The sequence below is a fragment of the Diabrotica undecimpunctata genome, chromosome 5, assembly GCF_040954645.1.
Source record: "Diabrotica undecimpunctata isolate CICGRU chromosome 5, icDiaUnde3, whole genome shotgun sequence".
NCBI lineage: Eukaryota > Metazoa > Arthropoda > Insecta > Coleoptera > Chrysomelidae > Diabrotica > Diabrotica undecimpunctata.
The window spans coordinates 62,653,739-62,677,161 of record NC_092807.1 but is presented as its reverse complement, the minus strand read 5'-3'; the positions used below and the strand labels follow the sequence as shown (position 1 = coordinate 62,677,161).

Sequence of the window (23,423 nt, the reverse complement as noted above, 5' to 3'; positions counted from 1 at the left end):
AGAAAAGGAAATTAAGGGAATTTCTTCGGCAGTATCGTGATATTTTCGTACCGAAAGGAGGAAAGACGGGAAGAACTACGGTTGTTAAGCATAAAATTGATACTGGTAATGCTAAGCCAATTCGTCAAACAGCTCGACGATTACCACAGGCGAAGAGAGAGGAAGCTGAAACGATTGTTCAGGAAATGAAGAAAGACGGGGTGATAGAACCTTCTACGAGTCCATGGGTCTCTCCGGTGGTCCTGGTTAAGAAGAAAGACGGAACGACGAGGTTCTGTGTGGATTACCGTTTGCTGAACAACGTTACCAAGAAAGATAGTTATCCTCTGCCTCGGATCGATGACACATTGGACACATTGGCTGGAAGTAAATTGTTTTCTACTTTAGATTTGAAGTCTGGATACTGGCAGGTAGAAATGGACCCAGTCGATAAAGAAAAGACAGCCTTCACCACAGGATCTGGATTGTGGCAATTCAACGTTATGCCATTTGGACTTTGTAATGCTCCTGCGACATTTGAGAGGCTTATGGAAAATGTGTTGAGAGGGTTATCTTGGAAAACATGCCTGGTTTATTTAGATGACATAATCGTCTTGGGGGAGACATTCGAAGATCATTTGAGGAATTTAGAAAACGTTTTTAATCGACTTAAAGCTGCCCAATTGATGCTAAACCCCAAGAAGTGCCAGCTATTTCAAGGTAAAGTCAATTATCTGGGTCATATAGTCAGTAAAGAAGGAGTGGCCGTGGATAAAGGAAAAATCGATTCCATTAAGGAATGGCCAAAACCAACTGACAAACATCAAGTGAGAAGTTTTCTTGGACTATGTACTTACTACCGGAGGTTTATTAAGAAGTTTGCAGATATCGCTAAGCCATTAACGCGACTTACGGAGGAAGCAAGAGATTACCGCTGGGATACAGACTGCCAAAATGCCTTTGAGACCTTGAAAAAGCATTTAATAACAGCACCAATTTTAGGGTATCCACTGCCAGAAGGAGAGTTCATCTTAGATACAGATGCAAGTAATGTGGGAATTGGAGGAGTGCTGTCTCAGATTCAAGGAGGACAGGAACGAGTCCTCGGATATTTTAGTAAAGTTCTTTCAAAACCTGAGCGGAATTATTGCGTCACGAGAAGAGAACTTCTAGCAGTAGTTAAATCAGTAGAGCACTTCTATCAATACCTCTATGGAAGGAAGTTTTTAATCCGAACCGACCATGCCGCCCTTAAGTGGTTGATGCAGTTTAAGAATCCAGAGGGTCAGATAGCCAGGTGGATCGAACGACTCCAAGAATACGATTTTAAGATTGAGCACCGAGCCGGAGTTAGCCACAGAAATGCTGATTCTCTTTCCAGAAGGCCATGCCCCGCAGAGTGTTCCCACTGCAACAAAACGGAATCCAAGGAAGCAGCAGTGCTAAGAACGACGATTGTCAACGACGACTGGACGCCTACTAAGATAAGGGAAGAACAAGAGAGAGATCCAGTTATACAGAAAATCCGAAAATGGAAAGAGGAAAACCGTCGACCACCTTGGCAGGAAATATCAAACCTATGCTCAGTAGTTAAGACGTATTGGGCCCAGTGGGACTCATTTATCATCGAAGATGGCTTGCTCAAACGAGTCCTGGAAAATGATGACGGTGCAGAGAAAAGAAGACAGTTGGTGATCCCAAAGAGCAGAATAGCCGAAGTACTTCGTCAGTTACACGACAGTCCATCGGGAGGGCATTTTGGTGTAAGGAAAACCCTTCAGCGAATTCGGGAACGGTTTTATTGGATGAACAGTTCCGACGACGTAAAAGACTGGTGTAAGAAATGTACTATTTGTGCTACGAGTAACGGGCCTCACCGGAAAAGGAGAGCTCCTATGAGACAATATAATGTTGGAAGCCCGTTTGAAAGAATAGCTTTGGACATCGCTGGGCCATTTCCAGAAAGTGAAAATGGGGGCAAGTACATGTTGGTAGTAATGGATTACTTCACTAAGTGGGTCGAGATTTACGCACTTCCAGACCAGAAGGCCGCCACCGTTGCAGATAAGTTGATCCAAGAATATATCAGCCGATTTGGAGTGCCTTTGGAGATCCATAGTGATCAAGGCAGGAACTTCGAAAGTGATCTATTCCAAGGAATATGTGATAGACTAGGCATGAAGAAAACAAGAACTACCGCGTATCATCCGCAATCGGATGGTATGGTAGAACGAATGAATAGGACAGTTGGCAAGTATTTGACAAAGATGGTGTCCGATCATCAGCGAGACTGGGACCAATACCTTCCGTTCTTCACAATGGCCTACAGATCTGCTGTTAACGAATCAACAGGCCAGACACCAGCCAAAGTCCTATTCGGACGCGAAATGCGACTACCTTGTGATCTCGAGTTTGGATGTAAACCTGGAGAAGATGTAGCAGGTGAAGATTATGTGATCGAATTACGAAGAAGAATGGACGATGTACATGAGTTGGTCCGTTCCCACCTTCAGATCGCTAGCGACAGAATGAAGAAACGGTACGATACACAAGCCGAAAAGGGTTGCTTTAAGAAGAACGACAAAGTATGGCTGTATAATCCCAAGAAGCGAAAAGGTTGTTCTCCCAAATTGCAGCAGTTTTGGGAAGGTCCATACCTCATTATGGAGAAGATCAACGATGTCATCTACCGAATAAGCAAGATTCCAAGGGGAAAGCCGATGATAGTACACCATAACCGGTTGGCGTCTTTCGAAGGTGACCACAACGTAGATGAAGAAGTGGAAGTAAACCAAATCCACGATGTGTCTGACCTCACGTTTGAGGAATTCATGGGTGCCTATGGAGGTACCGGTAAAGCGAGACATGGTGTTACCACTGAAGAAAAGCAAGATCTACTCGTGCTCCCCGATGACTACTCGCTGGCCCTTACCATCCCGGCCAGTATCAAAGACGCACCAGGGTTGGCATCCGTCTTTCGAAGGAAGTTTGGTCGAGTTGCAGAACTTCAATGCCAAGTGCCAGCTCCCGGTAAAACCTTGAAACTCCAAGATGCATCACGTTACCTTTTCTACCTGGTAACAAAAGACACTGCCCGTGACCAACCTACCTACCGAGATGTGTGGGAAGCCTTACTTCAATTGAGAGAGCACGTACTAGAGTCCGACGTGCAAAAGTTAGCCATGCCAAAGTTGGAGTGCCGCCAATTAGATTGGAGGGTTATCCGAAATATGGTGGAGGAGATCTTTAAAGACACCGAAGTCCAGGTGTTAGTCTGTTGCAATCCGCATAGTTACTGGTGCGGAGAGAAAACCGTCCCTTGTCATTTTTATACAACTGGAAGTTGTAAAAGAGGGTCCAGTTGCCGATACCAGCATACAGTTCCGGTTTCAGTCCCGACAAGGTTCCAGGAGGAACCATCTTTTAAGAGGGGGGCAGTGTTACGATAATTATCCTGGCCTAAAATAACCGTAAATATTATGACTAATGTGTTCTGTTTTTAGATTTTACGAGAGTATTCTATTAGCCGGCAGAAATTTACCTGAATGAACCTTCCAGAAACGGTCGAGCCGATGTAAAAATACCCGTTTGCCTTACCGTTATAATTTCACCGCTAATCGAGAAGGCTGTTCGATGATTCTAGCGTAAAGGCAATGGCATATATAAAGGACATTTTATTTGGAAGGAACAGTTAATTCTGAACCCGCGCTCGCGAATTTGTAACGTACGGATAATATATAAATTTGTCAGATAAGTTAATATAAATAAAGAAATAAATTAAATCCGTAAGTGTTATAAATATTGAACCTTTTAATAAATCCACAACAATATACTTGATTTTGGTAACAATTGTATTCATATTGTTTAAAATAATATCTTTCAGTTATGCCTAATGCATATTAGTACTAGTTTTAAACGTTTTTTAATACTTAAGTAAAGTCGACTAACCTTATTTTCTTCATAATTGCAATAATCTCAACTATATCATCAAACTTTCATTACTTTCAACACATCTGCACTATAACCACTAATAACGTGATATATAAAATAATATGGAGCAACTAATTATTAGTGTAGTATTTTCAGTGTTTCGACCTTAAACCAAGTTTAAACAATAAACAAATATGTTATAACTATAATCAAAGTAAATCAAAAGTCACGAATCATTAGTTTGTTACTTGTAAATTTTATGTAAATTTACAGTTGACACCGCAACATAAGATCTGAGAAGCGGTAACATATTTTTAAATTAAATATTATGTTTATACGGCATCAAGCCATAATTGATTGTAATGAAAATTACATTTCTTATCACTTTAACAAGGAACTGAAAATCTTTTACGAAAACTTTTAGTATTATAATGGGCCGAAAATCACTAAAAATTTACTTTTTACGTTAATCTGCCATATGGGCCGAAAATCACTTTTTACGTTAATCTGCCACGAACATAATTTGAAGACTGTTGCATACAGAACAATTTAAAAGATTTTATGAATCAACTAGTAAGGAGAAATTAATTATGCACCGAAAACAAAATAAATTGACGAGACTAGATCTCAAAATAACCCTTCTTTTCTTTCGCCAATATTTAAATTACTGTCATTTTCGCAAATACCATCCACTGATGTGTTATCCATGTATTATTCCAGTTTTTTGTGATACACGCGTAGATGAGAACAGAAAGCAGAATGTCATAGCATTTCTTTTTATACCGTGTTCAGCTAAATTAAATAGATGTTATTAAACATAAGTTCTTAGAAAGATGTCACTCGTACATGGAGGTTGGCTCTATGCAAGATTCCATTCACCAGAACTGAAAAGGAACAGAAGTTTCAACCTATTTGTGTTGTGAACTATGTATGTTTAAAGTGTTTTAAAAAGAGCGAGATCTAGATGCAATAAAGACTAAACACTAAAACTTTGGACCCTACATTACCAAAGAATTTAAGATTAATGACTTCCTATAATTTGTATATTATTATTATAGGATATTATTTATCAAGGATATTTATCGACGAACTTAATACAAAATAAAACAGTTGATGGTAAGTGCGTGTCTAGAGTGCATGCAAGATATCGTTAGCTCATGGAACAATCCGAATATTCGCACGATCAAATTGGTTAGCGGCTGATGAATTCTTAATACCAACAAATTAAATATCTGCACATAAATATATATTCAGAAACCATAAATATGGGTTCTGAATATATGAATATATTTTGATGATGCAATATGTAGATTTTCTTTACGAAATAATCCTTTATATAATAATAAATAATTTTTTTAAATTCCATCTTCTATCGAAGGTTCGAAATCATCATGGCTATGCGGACACTGTTGACTGCCGCTCTAAATAGTTCATAAGCCACGATATTCTTCGTCTTCCCATATTTCGCTTTCCTCTAATTTCGCCATACATAAAAAGTTATAATAATGAGTATCTTTGCCTTCTCATAACATGGCCTAAGTTTTCTTATTTTGATAGTCAATATTAATTCAGCTTCATTTCCTATTCTTCTAGTAATTTCTGCGTTTGACATTATTGTGTCACCTCGGGGGAACAAATAAGGGTCTAACCACCTTCTGATATCCCCGGGTGCTCTGTAGAGGGCTTAGAATATACTGTCGAGAGCTCCTCTACGTAAGTCCATTTTCGGGTTATGGACTTGGAAAATATTTATTTTCGGTGTCTTGCCTTGAAAAAGGCAAGATATTTCTTACATGACAATTTCTTCGTCGAAATAAAAACACCAAGTTAAGTTGAAACAATTCTCAGTCACAGAGTATGGAAAATAAATGCAGGAAGCAGAGCCCCGAGAGCACTAAGCTCTCGGAGAGCCCGTGAGGGACTGACCTGGCTGACCTGAAAATCGCCAATATTTATATGCGCTGTTCGAGCGATAAATAGGGATTTCCAGGTCAAGAGCCAATGGGAAAATTCGAGGCGGGGCGATGCGCATCGAAATGCGTACTAGTCCACAGACTATCGCATTCGATGACGATTGGAGTTTATGATATTCGTAGGATTCTTTTGTAACACCAAAATTCAAAGGCGGCCAAATTATGCAGATGCACTTATTTTAATGCTTTCATGCGTCCAAGCCATAAAGAAGAGTAGTAAATACGTAACACTGAAATATTATTGGGCGTAGTCCTAACTTTATCTTCCGACAACAAAGAAACTTTTTAAGTTTAACGAATGATGCACGTTCTATTTCAATACGTGTCTTAATTTCTTTGGTTTGGTCTACATTTGATGTTATTCAAGTTTCCAAGTATTTTTAGGTATCCACACTCTTAACTACAGTATCCTCAACAATCAATTGGATGTTTGCACCTGCTGATTTAGTCATAATCACGCATTTAGTTTTTTTCAAATTCATTCCGTATTCGTTAGTCCGTATTCATGACAGCATTCAGTAAGTCGTTGCATTACGTTTTGTAAATCATTGTTGTTACCCGTCATTATTACTGTATCATCTGCAAAACGCAAATTATTCAAAACTTCTCCATTGATAGATATACCTTCTATTGAATCTGAGAGCGCTTCTTTAAATACCGCTTCAATGTAGACATTGAGTAGTGGTGACAGCACTCAACCATGGAGGCCTCCTCTCTGTATTTTAAAATCTCGGGTGTTCTGGTTGTCAACTCTTACCTTGGCAGTTTGATTCCAATATAGATTAGATATAATTTTCATATCACGACTGTCAATATTTTTACTTTTTAATATATCTACAAGATTTTTATGTTGAACCTTATCAAATGCCTTTTTATAATCTACAAAACATAAGTACATGTCCTGATTCATATCCATACATCTCTGGGCCAGCATATTTAAGTCGAACAAAGCACCTCTTGTGCCCATACCATTTCTAAAGCTAAATCGTGTGTGACTAATTTCATATTCAAGAGTTTTAACAATTCTGCTGTGTATTTAATTGTGTGACTCATTAAAGTTATTGTTCTGTGATCTGAGCAGGATATTGCACTTAACTTTTTGGGTATTGTCACAAAGTTCGATTGCAGCCATTGTCTGGGGATTGTAGCAGTCTGATACATTAGATTAAAGAGTTCAACCATTAGATCAATGACATTTTCATCAATGAGTTTTAATAATTCGATGAGCACATCATCTGGTCCGGTAGCTTTGCCTTCTTCTTGTTTTTGATGGCATAGATGACTTCTTCCCGTAATATTGGTGGTCCGGTATCCTCTGTGGTTTCTAATGATAGTTATTCTCTTTCATCATTAAATAAATTTTGGATGTAATTGGTACAGTGACACAATAATTCCTTCATATCAGTAATAATATTTCCTTCATCATTTTTAAGGATATTCGTTTTTGTGCTTTTTCTAGACCCTCTTATTTCTTTGTGTAAATTTTTCTTCACATCTTCTATTTCCTTGCATCAGTCGGAGAGCCACCTCTCGTTTGCCTCTCGAATTTTCTTTTTGATGTTTTTCTGAATTTCTTTGTATTTATTCAGGTCTTTTGCTTTGTTTTCTTCGTGCTTCCCTAAGTTCAAAAATTTCTACTGTCATCCAAGGTTTTGTTTTTTCCTCAAGTGGTTTAAGGGTTTCTTTTCCAACTGACCCAAAGGCATGTTGAATTTTCTCCCATTTTTGGTCAATAATTAGAGTTTCTGCATTATCTTCTTTGACTTTTCTGAAGTTCTCGTTTATTTTGTTGTTGTTGTCAGTTTGTGAACTACATCTGTATAATCTACGTTTACGAAGTTTGAACAAGGTATTTGCAATTATGAGTTCCTCATTAAATTCCTTAACAATTTGTTTTTCGCTTTCTAATACATGTATTAGAAAGAAATGGGGTACTAAAAAAAGGGCGTGAGAAGAACTATACCAGTTGAAGATGAACGTTTCAGTTGCGTAAGATCTCATTCACATGACAATGTACTGCACACTGTACGGTTTGACAGTATTGTCTATCCTGTGCGGCTCTCAATAAGAACTGAGTATCGAGACCCATCTACTCTCATGGTTTTTCAACCATGAACCTCTGCTGCTACCTGGACATCTATTCACAACTTCACCCTGTCAAAGATAACTGGTTTTTCGCTTCTTGATAGTGTTAAGAAGTTCTCTGTCATGGCCCATTGTACGCCATACTGACTACCTCGTTAGTGTTCATGGTATTTCCAAAAGTCTTTTAAACATCCCCATCTCAAAGGCCTCTAACCTTCTCATAGCATTTAGGTTCATTGTACATCCATCTGTCCCATAAAAAATAATAGAATATAAGTAAGTCTCTGGGTTTTTTTTTGGCTAATTTTTATCCATCTTTTTGGGTTAAGACTTCTACAGCACATGGTCGATCATGAAATATTAACTGCTGCTATTTAGAACCCAATGACCACCAGAAGATATCTAAAACATAAAAGTATCTACATCAGCAACTAATCATTACATACTGCAATCCTGTCCAGCTACGTCAAGACAACATCTTGATACCCATACTTAGGTATCATTTAAAATTTTTTATGTTAAACGTATAGGTAAGATTTGCTTTGTGATTTTGTTTAATTTTAATACTTATTTATGTACAATAAATATGATTAGTTAATATCTTAGTTTCTTTGTCCTAGCCAAACTCATTTTTCACATTTACTTTTAAGATAAGCTAAGAGACTAAGCTAAACGAGGCCTAACAATTGGCTCCCAAAGAAAGTTGTGAGTTTTATTGTTCTACATTAGCTCTTAACTTTGTAAGTAGTTATATTGTTATGTATGTTTCTGATGGGTCGTTTAATGATTACACATTGGCGCCCACCGTTTCTGATGGGTTGTTCAAAGGTTACAATTGGCGCCCAACGTGGGGAATCATATTCAACCATCTGCTGCGGAATTCTTTATCCAACAAGGTGGACAAAAAATGAACCAAAAAAACCTAAAGAAAAAGATTTATTGTGTAAAAACGAATTTTCAATAGAAGCACCAGCTAAAAAGACATTAGTATAAATAACAATAAAGTATAAAAATTAATCTACCTTTCTTCAGCATTGAAGTGTAACATGTCAGGGCAGAGTTGTCAACTGACCGATATATTGTATATTGAAGTGAGGCATAGAAATTTATATGTTCCATGTCTGTGACATAAAACAGCTGGAGTCAAATACAGGAAATATTCGTAACTGAAATAAATGAAGATTGAAAATGAAAAATAAAGATTAAATAGGATTTTTAGTTGATTGAAAAATTGAGCACCAACTATTTTTAGAATAAAAATAGTAAAATGAAAGAAATAAAAGTTAATAAATGAATAAAATCAAAAGAAATTGAAATAAAATAATTATTAAAAGAAAAATAACAAAATATATGACGTTTATAAAGTTACAGTAAATTGCCTGTCATTTGTATCGAGTAGTCTATCATTATTACGATAAATCTTCTTCTACTCTTCACTGCCCAATTTTGGTGTTAAAATCGCCCATAATTATATTAACCTCATTTTTTTTTTTTTTTGGTGAAATTGAATATTTTGATAAAGCCAGAGTAGAAGATGTGAACTTCGTTTATAGATTTATAGAAGTAAGTGCGTACTTCTGAGTTAGGTTTATGTTTTTTAAAGCAGGCTTTAATCTGTATCATGGGAATACTATTTTTAATTCGAAAGAGTGTTTTTGCATTCCATGTTCCTATCGTAACCGCAGGATTTTTAATTTGTTCCACTTTAGGCAGGTACTATCATTCATCGTGGGGATTTTTTTCCACATCTTTATGTCGGACTACTTCTTCGTAGTCCTCCGCCTTTGGTGTAAATTTATTTACCTCAGGACAAAAAGATGCTCTACTACTACTAGCTCCTCTACACGAAGCTGTTGGCCAGTAGTGGGGGATTGCTTATACCGGCAATCACTTGGTGATATTTTAACTAATCCACGCATTAGTCATTGCACTTTTATATTGACATCGAATACACCATGGTCTTCACAGCAGTTAAACAGAAGATTATGGTTTCATCCAATACATCATGAAACAGTACATACGAAAAAACACTTTTAAAATTTAAGAAACGATAAACATAACCTTTTTGTATATTTATATAGCTTTGTCCCCTCCAAAAGGAGCTTTTGCTCCACTAAAAAAATGAATTATTCGTCACTTAGACTATAGGGGGATAAAGGGGTAGAACGCGAAAACATGGAGTTGATTCCAGTTTACTCCAATTAGCCTCTTCTACTCAAATCCGACTCTCACCTTCACGCTGGTGTCTCTGTAAACCGAACTGGAGATCCGGTAATTACTATTTAAATATAATTGACTAATGTTTGTATTTTGAAAACGATTTCCGAAGTGGAAATTGAAACGTCAATAAACGTACTTTAACCTTTAATTGTGGCTTATTCCCATTTAAATAGTAATTACTTTAAAATGCCACAAGAAAATAGCCTCAGAACAATATGGAGATCCGGTAATCAACCCGGGTGGAAAGTTGGGTCGGAAATCGACGAGAGCGGGTGAAATATCCCTCCGAAAAGGGGGTTTGGCATTGGGTTAACTACCCAACCCTGTAAAAAAACTTTTGTTATGAGAGCTACAAAAAATGAAACCGGACTGTCTAACATACGACGAACTCGAACACGAACTAAGAATGATGATTTAAAAATTTGCACGTGGAACGTAAGAAGCCTTTATCAGCCTGGAGCCACGACTCTGCTCATACAAAAAATATGAAAAAAGCCAAAGCAGATATCATTGCTCTACATAAAATGAGGTGGACTAGCTCAGGCATCCTGAAAAAAAATAACTGCAATATTTACTCAGTGGATATCCTACACGACACGAATTTGGTACCGGATTTATTGTAAGCAGCAAGGTCAAACATAGTGTAATCTATTTCAAAGCTATTGATCATAGGATATGTCGAATAAGACTTAAAGGGATGTTCGCAATAATCGCATTATTAGCATCCCTTTTCCAACGGAAGAAAAAGAGGATGATGAAAAAGACATGTTCTATGAGGCACTAGACCGAGAGTACGATGAGTGCCCAAAAAATGACATCAAAATAATAGCAGACTAATAGAGACTTTAATGTCAAAGTCGAAGGAGAGAATATATTTTCGCCTAACATCGGACAAGCCTACACGTCGACTTTAATGAAAACGGTCTCAAAATCACAAACTGCGATATCTAAGAACATGGTAATAACTGGGACGCGATTTCCCCATAGAGATATACATAAGGGAAGTTGTAAATCTCCTGATAATGAAACAATTAATCAAATAGATCATATAATCATCGATGCTCCAACTTATTAGATGTTAGGTCTTTTAAAGGAGCAAACATATATAGTGATCACTATTTAGTTAAAGCACGATTTAAAGAGAGAAAAACCAATTTAAAAAAAGAGATCGGGAGAAGGAGAGAAAAAATCGACATTAATAAACTAAAAGATCCCGACACTGCAAATGTATACAGACAGCAAATAGAAGATCAAATAAGAACAAAAAACAAAGAAGAAGAAGAAGACATTAACCAACTATGGGCAAATACACGAGATATTGTGTTACAGAAATCGGTTGAAATATTGGGCAAAACCAAATCAGAAAAAAAGAAACCATTGGTTTGATCATGGGTGCAAAATGGCCACAAATAGAAAGAACGCAGTATGTCAGAAAACCATCGACGCAGGTTGTACACGGAGGAAAAAAGAAGAGTATAGACGTCTTAGAAGAGAGGAAAAACGTATCCATCGACGTAAGAAGAGGGAATACGAACAGAACACTCTCAATGAGATACAAAGTTTATTCGATAAAAATGAACGAGGAAATACTACAAATCCTTAAATAATAGACGTCGAGAATTTAAACCACGATTAAAAATTTGTAAAGACACTATCGGTGAAATTCTACATGATAAAAACTTAGTTAACACATGGGCACAAGATAAAAAAATGAAACTCTACAACGTCAACTACACGGTGAAGACCGAACAAGAGAAGAAGTGTCAAATGCCATCCTAAAACTCAAAGACAATAAAGCCCCAAGAATCGATGAAATCTGTTCGGAAATGTATAAAAAAGGTGGTGATCAACTGTTTGCAGCAATTTATAAACAAATAGTACTTATATGGTAGAATGAATTGGTACCAGAAGAGTGGCTAAAGGAAATAATATGTCCGTTGCATAAAAAGGGTGATCAATTGAAGTGTAAGAACTATAGAGGCATTACTCTGTTAGCATAGGCGGATACCATCGGACCATCGGATAAAATCTTCGGCAATGTATTGTTTGAAAGACTTTACATTTTAGAAACATTTTACAAAGGATATTGTTGGTCAATATCAATGGGGATTTACTGCTGGAAAGTCAACTACACATCAAATTCAAGTACATAGGCAGATTCTAGAAAAGTCACTAGAATATAACATAGATACACACCATCCCTTCATTGACTTCAAAGCAGCCTATGACAGTGTGAAAAGAACTGCATTATATAATGCAATGATAGACTTTGGGATCCCACCTAAGTTAGTTAAAATGACCCAACTAACAACTCAAAACATAAGCGCATGCGGTAGAATTGAAGGAGAAAACTCTACGTTCTTTGACATTAATAATGGTCTAAGACAGGAGGACGCGCTGGCGTGTCTCCTCTTTATTATTGCCTTGAAAAATGCAATCAGACAATTAAATATTAGAATGAATGGAACTATTTTTAATAGATTGACGCAAATTCTCGCATTTGCTGACGATATAGTTATAGTGGGCAGAAGTATGAGAGACATGGTGCAGTGTTTTACAAGGTTTGCGGACGCGGCAAGTGAATTAGGACTTTTGGTAAACGAGGAAAAACCCAAATATATGTTGGTTTCTAAAAACCCCCCAAATTTCCAACAGAGAATTCAAATTAGCAACTATACCTTTAAGCAATTCAAAGAATTCACATATCTTGGATCGCTACTAAACGCAACAAACACGACAAGCGACGAAATAAAAAGATTCATAGCAATAGCAAACAGAACTGTTCACGGTCTCCAGAAACATTTATATAATAAAAATATAAAATGTGCAGTAAAGCTCAATATATACAAGACCTTAATAAGACCGGTTTTGATATATGGGGCTAAACCGTGGACCTTATCTCAAAATGACTCAAAAAGACTTCTTGGTATTTTTGCGAGAAAAATTCTTAAAAAGATTTTTGAGGCCGTAAATGAAAATGGGTTATGGCGTCGAAGATACAACTTTGAACTATATCAGTTATAAACCGACCCAGATATTGTGAAATTCGTTAAATTGCAGATGCTTAGATGGGCTGGACACATTGCTAGAATGTCACGATTGCTAAGGGTCAGAAGATGCAGGGAAGTTGCCAGGAATCGACAGAAGTGGCGACTTTTTTATGAGCAGCCCAAGATCCACAACGGATTGACGAGTTACTTATGATTATATAGTCACTTGTTTTTCCCCATGAAACAGAATTTTGTTGTAGTAAATAAATTAATAGATTATTATTTAGAATTTGAGATTTGCTACTAATTTTGTAATAATAAAATTCGCACTAGTATATAATACATATTGCACTTGTGCAACTTACCCCACTTAAAACACGAGTATTAAACTGGTATGGGGTCATTTATTTTTAACTTGTGTCTGTAAGTTTGCGGTCGTTAATAAAGAAAATAAGAAACTAAGAAACTTAGGATTTACATATAGGATTATATTGACCTGTTTACTAATTACAAGTAACTGAACAATACTCTTCTGCTCACGTCATATGAAATTGGCAACTGTATAAAATTGTGTAAATTAAAGTTTATATTAGTTCGTTACTTCTAGTACTAATTTAAGAAAATACGCAAAGGTTTTATCTCTCAGAAACATATTTAGTTATTTACATTCCCAATTCTGATTATACAGCCTACTATACACGGGCCAACGTTAAATATATGCAATTTATATGATATTATCAAGTGTACAGTCAAAGTAGTCTCAGAGATTACGTAACGATTCTAAAGACTATTCTGGTATACTAATGCAGCTTTTCTTACATATTTACATGAATTATGAGCTAAGATTTTCAAATTTTTGATCTCTTCAAAGATGTATTTGGATCCATCTTTAAGAAGCATCAAGAATTTGTTCAGGAATAGTTGATGTTTTTTTAAATTTGTTATTGGTCTAACCCCAGCTGATAGCTGACTATCATATTATGTTCATACACGTTTGATATATTTGTACATGAATTATTTATTGTTAAAAGATGCTTGTCTTTTCTTTTTTACGACAAACCTTACAACCTATCCGTGGTTTCATATATTTTGCTAACATGCTAATTTTGTTGCGCCTTCATATAATATTTGCATATTATAGTGCATATATAAAACATTGGATGATTTTTTTTGCGCCAAGCAAAAAAAATAAATTTTAACTCGGCATATGTTGTATAATGAATGTTTTAATAATTTTTGGTACCGATTCATTATCTATTGTTAATTTTGACTTTTGGCATGTGCACTAGAGTGCATACGTGGTCTTAATGGTAACTTTGGTACGAATAAATTTATAGAGTTCATTTTTCTTTATTTTATCCTTATAATAACGAAAAACAATTCTGTTTCTTCGTAATAAAAAGGTACTTGATATTTTTGGTACAAAATATGTGTCCGTCATTTAAAAGTAGTCGAGATACATTGATTCCACGAGCGAACTTATAAGTATTTACGGCTTCCAACTTGGCCCCATAGAAGGTGAGGAAAAAATTCATTTTGTCTACCCTTCATCGTCTGCATGTATCAGCCTCCCCACGCCTTATGTAATTCAACGCCATGATAACGCTTTTACAATCAAACCATTTGGCACTCTTTAGCATAGTGGGTGAGCACCACTTGGCCATCGTTACTAACTTTACTTTTCATTATAGTGTTTTGAGAAAGGCGGTCGACCAAAACGACCCATTCGTGAAGTACCAGAAATGTAAATGAATGCAAATTTTCCAAATACTGTAATAAATCATATTTCAAAAAAAGTTACCAAAGTAGACTTGCGAAAAGTTCCAGTACAACTGAAGCTCCAAGTCAAAACTCATTTACCTCGGTCCAATTCCCTTCTTTCTTCTTTGTGTGCCGTGCTTGTATTCAAGCGGTGGCTATCGTCGTATTAACAAGCTGATGAAATGTTCCTCGATCGGCAGCTAGATGAAACAATTCCTCGACCGTTCGGCCTGTCCATTGTCTAACGTTACGCAGCCAGAACAGTTGCTTTCTTCCGACCCAGCGTTTTTCTTCGATTTTTCCTGAATGATCAACCGGAGTAGGTCCTCTCATTATATGGCCGAAGTATTGGACCTTTCTTATTTTGATTATGTTGATCAATTCTAGCTCTTTGTGCATGGTTTCTAGCATACGGTCGTTAGATATGTGTGATGTCCATGGAACTCTGAGCATGCGATGGTAACACCACAACTCGAACGTTTCTAATTTATTGAGATTTTTTATTTTTGTTGTCCAGGTTTCACATCGATAGAACAAAGCGGACTAGACGTAACATATTAATACTCTTAGACGTGTGATCAATGACAGACTTTTACTGCACAATACAGAACGCCAGTGCATTTTCTATTCTGGTCGAAATTTTCTCGTCACTTTTAACCCTGCACACAATCCAACTAACCAGATATCTAAACTCCCTTGGTATATAAGAAAATCTTAAGTTAGACCACTTGACCCAGACAGCGCCAACAGTTTTATACCTCTTGGACAGGTTTTTGCCTTTACATATTATTTTACATTCAATTTCCGATTTCAGTCATCAACCCTGCCCCCATATACCACTATACAGTGGGATCCACATCACATCAAACCGGTCATACTTCACTGAGAATTGGTATCTATCTGACCCCCAAGTTCTTCCTCCAAACTTCCCGTGTGACTCGTGGAGGCTTATGATCTGATCGTTACTTCGTCTGCCCTGGGTAATGGAACATCCTCTGTTTATCTTGACTGTAGTTAGGCCACCTAGATGTAGGGATGGCACACATATCGGCATTTCTCCCTAGCGATTATCTGAAAGTGCCGCATATTTATTTATTTGAAAACAAGGATATATGGACACTTTCAGTACAACCAGCAATATCAATTTTTAAGGTATATGGTTACAATTTAATATATCTTTAATTTATTTATAAAATAATTAGTAAAAAAAACCCTGTCGGGCTACATTACAGAACATTTTCGGAATAACTATTTCGCCATCAGTGCTATTTGGATTTACATGTTTAAAGCCGCTAAATATATGGGAACAAAAAAATCATACCTTCAAGAATTGGTTGAATACATATATGTAAAAATATAATACAAAGAACAAACAGCCTCTAGTTTGTACAGATTTTACTATCTTTTTTACCAATTTTTTTGATTTAATTACTTTTATGTACATTCAAAAAAAAAGATGTTTTATATTCTCTGTAAAAAATAGTATTGTTTGAGATAGTTTCATAATGTTTTAAATATGTATTAATAGTTATTTATGTACCAAGGGCATTATCAAGATGATTGATTACGCCCGAAGAGCAATATAATCCAGCCAGAGGGCCTCTGGCCCGAGGGATAAATGTTGCTCGATGTGCTTAATCATCCGGTAACACCAATGGTACATACAAGATTTTATTTTTCACCTCACATAATATACAAATTAAAATTGAGACCTCTTTTATATAATTATATAATATTTATATAATTAAAAAAAATGTTACTTTCCGGTTTAATTTGCAATTTTCAAGAGCAAGTATTTTCAAAGAAGTTGTCTGTTGAGTGTGTTCATCTACAATGCGTAGTTTTTTCACAATATTTAAATGAATGAAAAAAGTCGCTTCAAAAGTTTAAGCAACATTACGCTGTATTACCCTTGCCTTAATTTATTTACAGATACTCAAGCACATTAAGCTTTAAGTAACTTTTCTTCTTTAGTTCAACCTTTTTGTGTATTTTATTGCATCGATTCAAATTACTGCGTTGAAAATAATTTATATAATTTGGGTAATAATTATAATTTATATAATCTTGTGATAAAAAGTTTCAGTTTTAATTACGGATAAAATTAAGTAGAACGAAACTACAATCGAAATATGAAACTACAATTTTAAATAAAATGATTGATGTGACGCCATGGATAACGGTAAACTTCGGTTTCCAATTTTAATTTTCACAAGATTTAACCGTTTTCATGATTTTATTCATATTAAATTAAAAAGTTTCATGTACATCAAAAATGTGAAAAATACAATTGGAAAACACTAATCATAAAAAGAGTCATGGTAATTTACGAAAATCCACTTTTTACCCATTGATGTGTATCCAATTAACTGTAAGTTATAAATAGTCGCATCCTTTAAAACCAGTTCTTTGAAAACAAAAACGATAGGTTACTAGTTGTAGTAAGAAGCAAGCGATGAGTAAAAGCAGAGTCATGCACAGATTAGCATTTTGCCGTATAACGACCTTTAAACGGATGGTATCGATGTGTCGATGCCGCGGGAATAAATAGCAGAAAGTAAATTATTATGTAAAATTGTGTAGGAAGGACACAAAAATAACGTGCAATGAACTTTAATAGTTCTTATGTTGGCTCAGAGGTCTGTATACAGTGTGTCAGATCTTCAGTTTTCCATTATCTGGGTTCTCTATGTTTGCTAATATGTCATTCAACCGCTAGTATAACCGTTAAGATGGCTATAATTGTTTTTATGGTATTTTTTTTAACTATTGCAACTGTTAAACTGACCAATTAGCAATTAAATTTTTAACTAATTTTCTCGACTATTTATTAAAACTAAGAGCCCATCCTGTGGTGTTTTCTCTTCTCTAATAAATGTTGCTTAATAACAGTTCAACATACAACATTATATTGTTATATATCTGGTTATTTATTGGTCTGTTGGTATTCTGGTCCCATTATTTTCTGGTTTTGTATTAAACACGAAGGGATTTTTCTGTTTTGGGTATTCTCTTTATGTTAATGGTGTCAAGAAGCTGGCTTATCTTAACATTTACATGCCTGTAAAGTCACTGCTCGTGAATTACAATGTCTTGATTATTTTATTTAGTGTTCATGTTAAGCTCCTGACAAAGACGAACTATTTTTTATATCTGAATTCCCAAATCGTCGAATAAAAGTCTATATACTCCTATAAGTTGAAAAGTATAAGTTAAAAACCCTATACACATACCGGTCTTTAGAATTTATTGATAGACTAACAGTTTATTACAATGGATAATTGAGGTTTACTCCCAACCATCCAATTTTTTTTGATCCAATATCCAGTTCTCCTTTTTTGACGTGGACTTTCCAGTGATGCCCATAAATTTCCAGTGATACTTCGTTGATGTTATGTAGGGGACTATGGTATCATTACTTCTAAGAGATTTAATTTGTGTTCTTTTATTTGTAAAGTTACTAGTTGCATATGGTTTCATTTAATTTGATTCGCTATTTTAGGGTTTATGAATCTGATTTAGTCGTGTCAGCAACTGGTCACTCGCTTTTTCATGAGTGTTTCCAACCACTACCTCTAGAATAGCTGCATCATCTGCGAAGATTGCAATACGAGGATAGATTGATATTAAACTAGCTTTTGACAGATGGCGCTACTTGATACCGAATTGGTTTCGGTGTTGACATTTGCCATTCATGACATGACGTCTGTCAAAATTTTAAGTTTTAAAAACAATTAGTTTGGTTTTACAGCCGTCAAAAGCAAGCAAATTTTGTGTTTTCGGAGAAATGGAAAAAGTCGAGTATCGTTTGGCAATTAAGTTCCTCCACAAAAAGGGTAAAACGAATGTGCAAATCAAAGCCGACCTGGAAGTAGTTTATGGTGAGATTGCCCCTTCGTTAGCAACAGTAAAATTTTGGAAAGCTGAATTTGTTCGTGGTCGTACGAGTGTTTTTGATGATGAGCGTCCCGGGAGGCCAAATGAAGTCACCACGCCGGAAATGATCAACAAAGTCCATGACATGATTAAGGAAGATCGTCGAATTAAGCTCCGTGAGTTAATAGAGGTCCTAAACATTTCCTACGAACGCGTACACAACATCATTCACCATCATTTGGACATAAAAAAGCTATTCGCACGATGGGTGCCGCGTTTGCTGACAATCGATCAAATGCAAAAACGTGTGACCACTTCGGAGACGATTTTTTTCGCCGATTTATTACCGTTGATGAAACCTGGGTGCATTATTACACACCGGAAACCAAAGAACAGTCGTAACAGTGGCGCAAACGCGGCGAAAAGGGCCGCCGAAGAAGGCAAAGAGTGCACATTCGGCCGGCAAAGTGATGGCGACTGTTTGCTGGGATGCGAAGGGCATCATCCACATCTACTACTCGGAAAAAGGAAAAACAATCAATGGTGAGTACTACGCAGCATTATTAGATCTATTCGATGCAGAATTGCGTCGAAAACGCCCCGGTTTGGAACGCAAAAAAGTGCTCTTTCGCTAAGACAATGCACCGGTTCACCGATCGGCCGTCGCCATGGCAAAATTACACGAATTGGGCTACGAATTGGTTGAGCACCCACCGTATTCCCCAGATCTTGCCGCCAGCGATTTTTTCTTGTTTCCAAACCTAAAAAAATGGCTCGGAGGACGTTTCACAACAAATGATGAAATCGTCGGTGAAACTTCGGCCTATTTTGAAGAGATCGAGCAAATTCTGATGGGATAAAAAAAATTGGAACATCGTCTTACTAAGTGTACCGAGCTAAAAGGGGACTGTGTTGAGAAATTAATCGATTTAATTCCAAAAAACTTGTTTTTTCTATCAAAGGCTAGTTTTATATCAATCAACCCTCGTATTATTTTGTTCTAATTCTGCAATGTCTCATGTATATAGTCTTTCTAGGACAGGATCTAGCATAATCGCTGCTAGTACCCCAGCTCTAATTTCTGAAATATGTGTAAACTTCTGTTATTCTAAAATATCCATACGAAATATTTTATTTGATGATTACTGAATACTGTTAAATTTAAAGTGATTAAGTAATTCGTATCAAACTTTAAGAACTTCTTGAGTTATACATATATATATATATATATATATATATATATATATATATATATATATATATATATATATATATATATATATATATGTTTAATTTCTCTATTATATCAGTTATTGTATATACTTAAGAATGCTATATGACGTTTTTATTTACAAAATATTTAGAACAAGACCATCGAGTTGGGAAATATTTAAGGAATGGCATAAAACATTACAAAGTTATGCCTTTGGCTTATATTTAACAATCATAATGAACAATGAACAGATATACAAATTAAGAAAATTATTTCAAAACTAAAAAATTTATTTTGTTAAACATAGGTTTACTTTTACTTTTATTATTGTTATCAAATAAATAAATTGTCTTATAAATAATAACATTCTTTAAAAAAAACAAAATTTGTTTAATTTACTAATACAATTAACATTCTTGTAATTTTTTTAACAGGCTTTTCCATTCTTCCCCGTATCTAGATCTGCTTTCTATCTTCTCATCGAAAACCTAACTTTTCATGTTCTATTGTTATATTTCTTGTTCACCTATTATTCGGCCTTTCCCTTGCCGATTCCCCATCTTTGAGAGATATTTTATTATATAGGTATATACACCCAATATACACTACGCTCAGAATTAACGCACCACCTTAAATGTACCATAAGTTTGAAGCTATTTTTCTTATGAACGGATGATTTGATTTTAATGTTTTTTTCTCACATTATAGGTCTATTTTTAGTAAATTACTGTATAAATGTTTTTTTGAAAAATATCAACGTTTTACCCGTATACGAGGTGTAAAAATAAATTTGTGTTTTTTCATCATTTATTTTGCAACACCCCGTGAAATTTATTAGAAATAAACGCCACATCTCATTAATATTTTGAGATAGTTTCATCCTTTTTCAAGATTTTCATTAAAAAAATCTTGATATTGTTACGTAAAAATATGAGTCATAGTTTTTAACCTTTAAAACATGTTTTTATTCTAATATGTTGTAGAGATTACGAGAGGCCTCGATTTACCTGAGCGACCTTCCAGAACCAGTGCGAGGGAAATCCAGTTTGCCTTTACCGTTTCGCCATCGAAGGTTTTGGATTTTTCGAGATAACGGCACTGGTATATAATAACGGAACTTTATTTGGAAGGGACAGTTAATTCGGACGACGCGCTCGCGATAAAATGTTACGTTCGCTTTTTAATAAATTATGTATGTTTAGTGAAAATAAATAAATATCAGTCATTGTGCTTTTTAATGAATTAAGATAAGAACAAGACATTATAAATTAAAGACTTAACAATTAATAAATTCACAACAAATGGTGTCAGAAGTGGGATCGAACATAAATTAGACTTATAATAATAATACAAGTGAATATTAAATAATTGTGAAAATGGCTACGATTTATGAGCTGACAGTGACTAATTTAAGAAGACATCTCGAAGACAGAGAATTAGCTTCTACCGGAAAAAAGGCTGAGTTAGTCCAACGACTAAAGAACGCTTTGCTAGAAGAAGGACTAGATCCAGAGACTTATATATTTGAAGATGCTGTCATCTCGTCGATTTCGAAATTAGAGAACAAAGTTTCCGGCGACATCGCATCATTGGAGAACAAAGTATCCGGCAACATCGCTTCTTTAGAAAGCAAAGTTTCTAACGAGATTTCTTCTCTGGAAAGCAAAGTTTCTGCTAACATCTCTAAAGTCACTTCAGAGATATCTGCTCTTGACGATAGAGTGTCTTCGTTAAAAAACCAAGTTGCTGCCGATATGTTGGCCTTCGAAGAAAAGATTAAAGAGATGGAAAGAAAGATGGAGGAAACAGGGACAGCAGAGAGAGGAAACAATCCAATTACAGTGGAGACAAAAGAAGAAGAGACGAAATGTAAGTTGGAAACACGGCCGAAATTTGAAGGAAGTGGAGGTTCTGTCCATGTGAAAGTCCCAACTTTCGATGGAAAATCGTCATGGAACAACTACATGAAACAGTTCGAATCAGCCGCAAGAGCAAATGGATGGTCTGAAAAAGAAAAGGCGGTAAACCTGACTATCGCTCTTCGAGGAGATGCCTTAGATGTGCTTCAGACCATAGCAGTAGAGGAGACCGATGATTTCGAACAACTGAAGAAGAGGTTAAATATGCGATATGGCCACGAACATTTGGAGCATGTATATCAGTCGCAGCTTAAAAATCGTAGACAGAAGAAAGATGAGGCTCTTCAAGAATATGAGGTAGATATTGCCAGATTAGTACGATATGCTTATCCAACAGCTCCCGAAGACATGATGGAAAAATTGGCCGTTCAAACGTTTATTGATGGTCTTCGTGATCATGAAATGCAGAGAACACTACGATTAGCTCGTCACAAGACGCTGGTTGATGTCTTATCCGCCGCCCTCGAATACGAGTCAGCTACGCAGGCCTCTGGCGGGTACAGTAAAGTTAGGACTGTAAAAGAGGAAGGAGATGAAGATAAACTTGACCAGCTCTTTAATTTGATAAAAAGCATGACATGCAAGAAAACGAAGACCATAAAATCAAGAAACTCACCATCGGAAAAACCAGAACGAGTCGGCTTTAGGGGAGCAGCTTCGACCCGGAACTTTTCCAAAGACCCTCTTATACTAATAGCTTCTTTGAAATGTCGTGAAGATAGTGTATATGTAGATGGAGAAATAAATGGTAAAAGACATACGTTGTTGGTGGATACCGGAGCGACCAGAACCATTATACGCCCGACAGTTATAAACAGCCGAAAGAAACTGTTACCAACGAGGTTACGACTTCGGACCGCTACAGGTGAAAATGCCAACATTCATGGAGAAATCCAGGTACAATTGGGAATTGGGGCAGAAAAGTTTGTCCATACTGTTATAGTTGCTGACATCGAAGAGGATGTTATATTAGGAATGGACGTAATGAATATGCATGGATTCCAATTGGATTTTAAGAATAAGGTAATCAAAGTTGGCAACGAGGAGGTATTTCTCCATCCACATAATGACAACACTGTGCAAGCAGCCATTACAGAAGATACAGTCGTGCCTGCGAGAAGCGAAACGATCATAGTAGCGCGACTACAGGGAATTGTAGACGAAGGGAGACCTGTTATGATGGAGCCTTGGAACCACGACGATGAGGTTGGCCGTGGAATCATAATTGGAAAGGAATTGGTGACTTCGGCTAAAGAAATTCCTGTGAGACTTATCAATGTCAACGACTACCCAGTGACCATAAAGAAAGAGACAAAAGTAGGAACTTGTGTACCTGTGACATCCATAATCCGTCAGGCGACAACATCTGATAATTCCAACGATAAATTCGACCAAATGGTTGCAGTTGCAGGACAGTCTCTAAATCAGATGGAGAAAAGGAAATTAAGGGAATTTCTTCGGCAGTATCGTGATATTT

At 36.1% G+C, this 23,423-nt stretch overlaps 1 protein-coding gene across 2 annotated transcripts in view; it reads right to left on the bottom strand.

Annotated features, from left to right (window-relative positions):
- The window catches only part of LOC140441347 (uncharacterized), a 278,993-nt gene that overhangs the window by 87,115 nt on the left and 168,455 nt on the right, over window positions 1-23,423 (bottom strand). The window contains exon 1 of one of the 2 annotated variants that reach the window (XM_072532009.1): window positions 3,928-4,018. The exons of the other annotated variant lie outside the window; for it this stretch is intronic. Coding sequence (XP_072388110.1) covers window positions 3,928-3,941 — 14 coding nt within the window. The 5' untranslated portion in view covers window positions 3,942-4,018. Of the gene's footprint in view, window positions 1-3,927; window positions 4,019-23,423 lie in introns of those variants that run through there. 2 annotated transcript variants of the gene reach the window in all.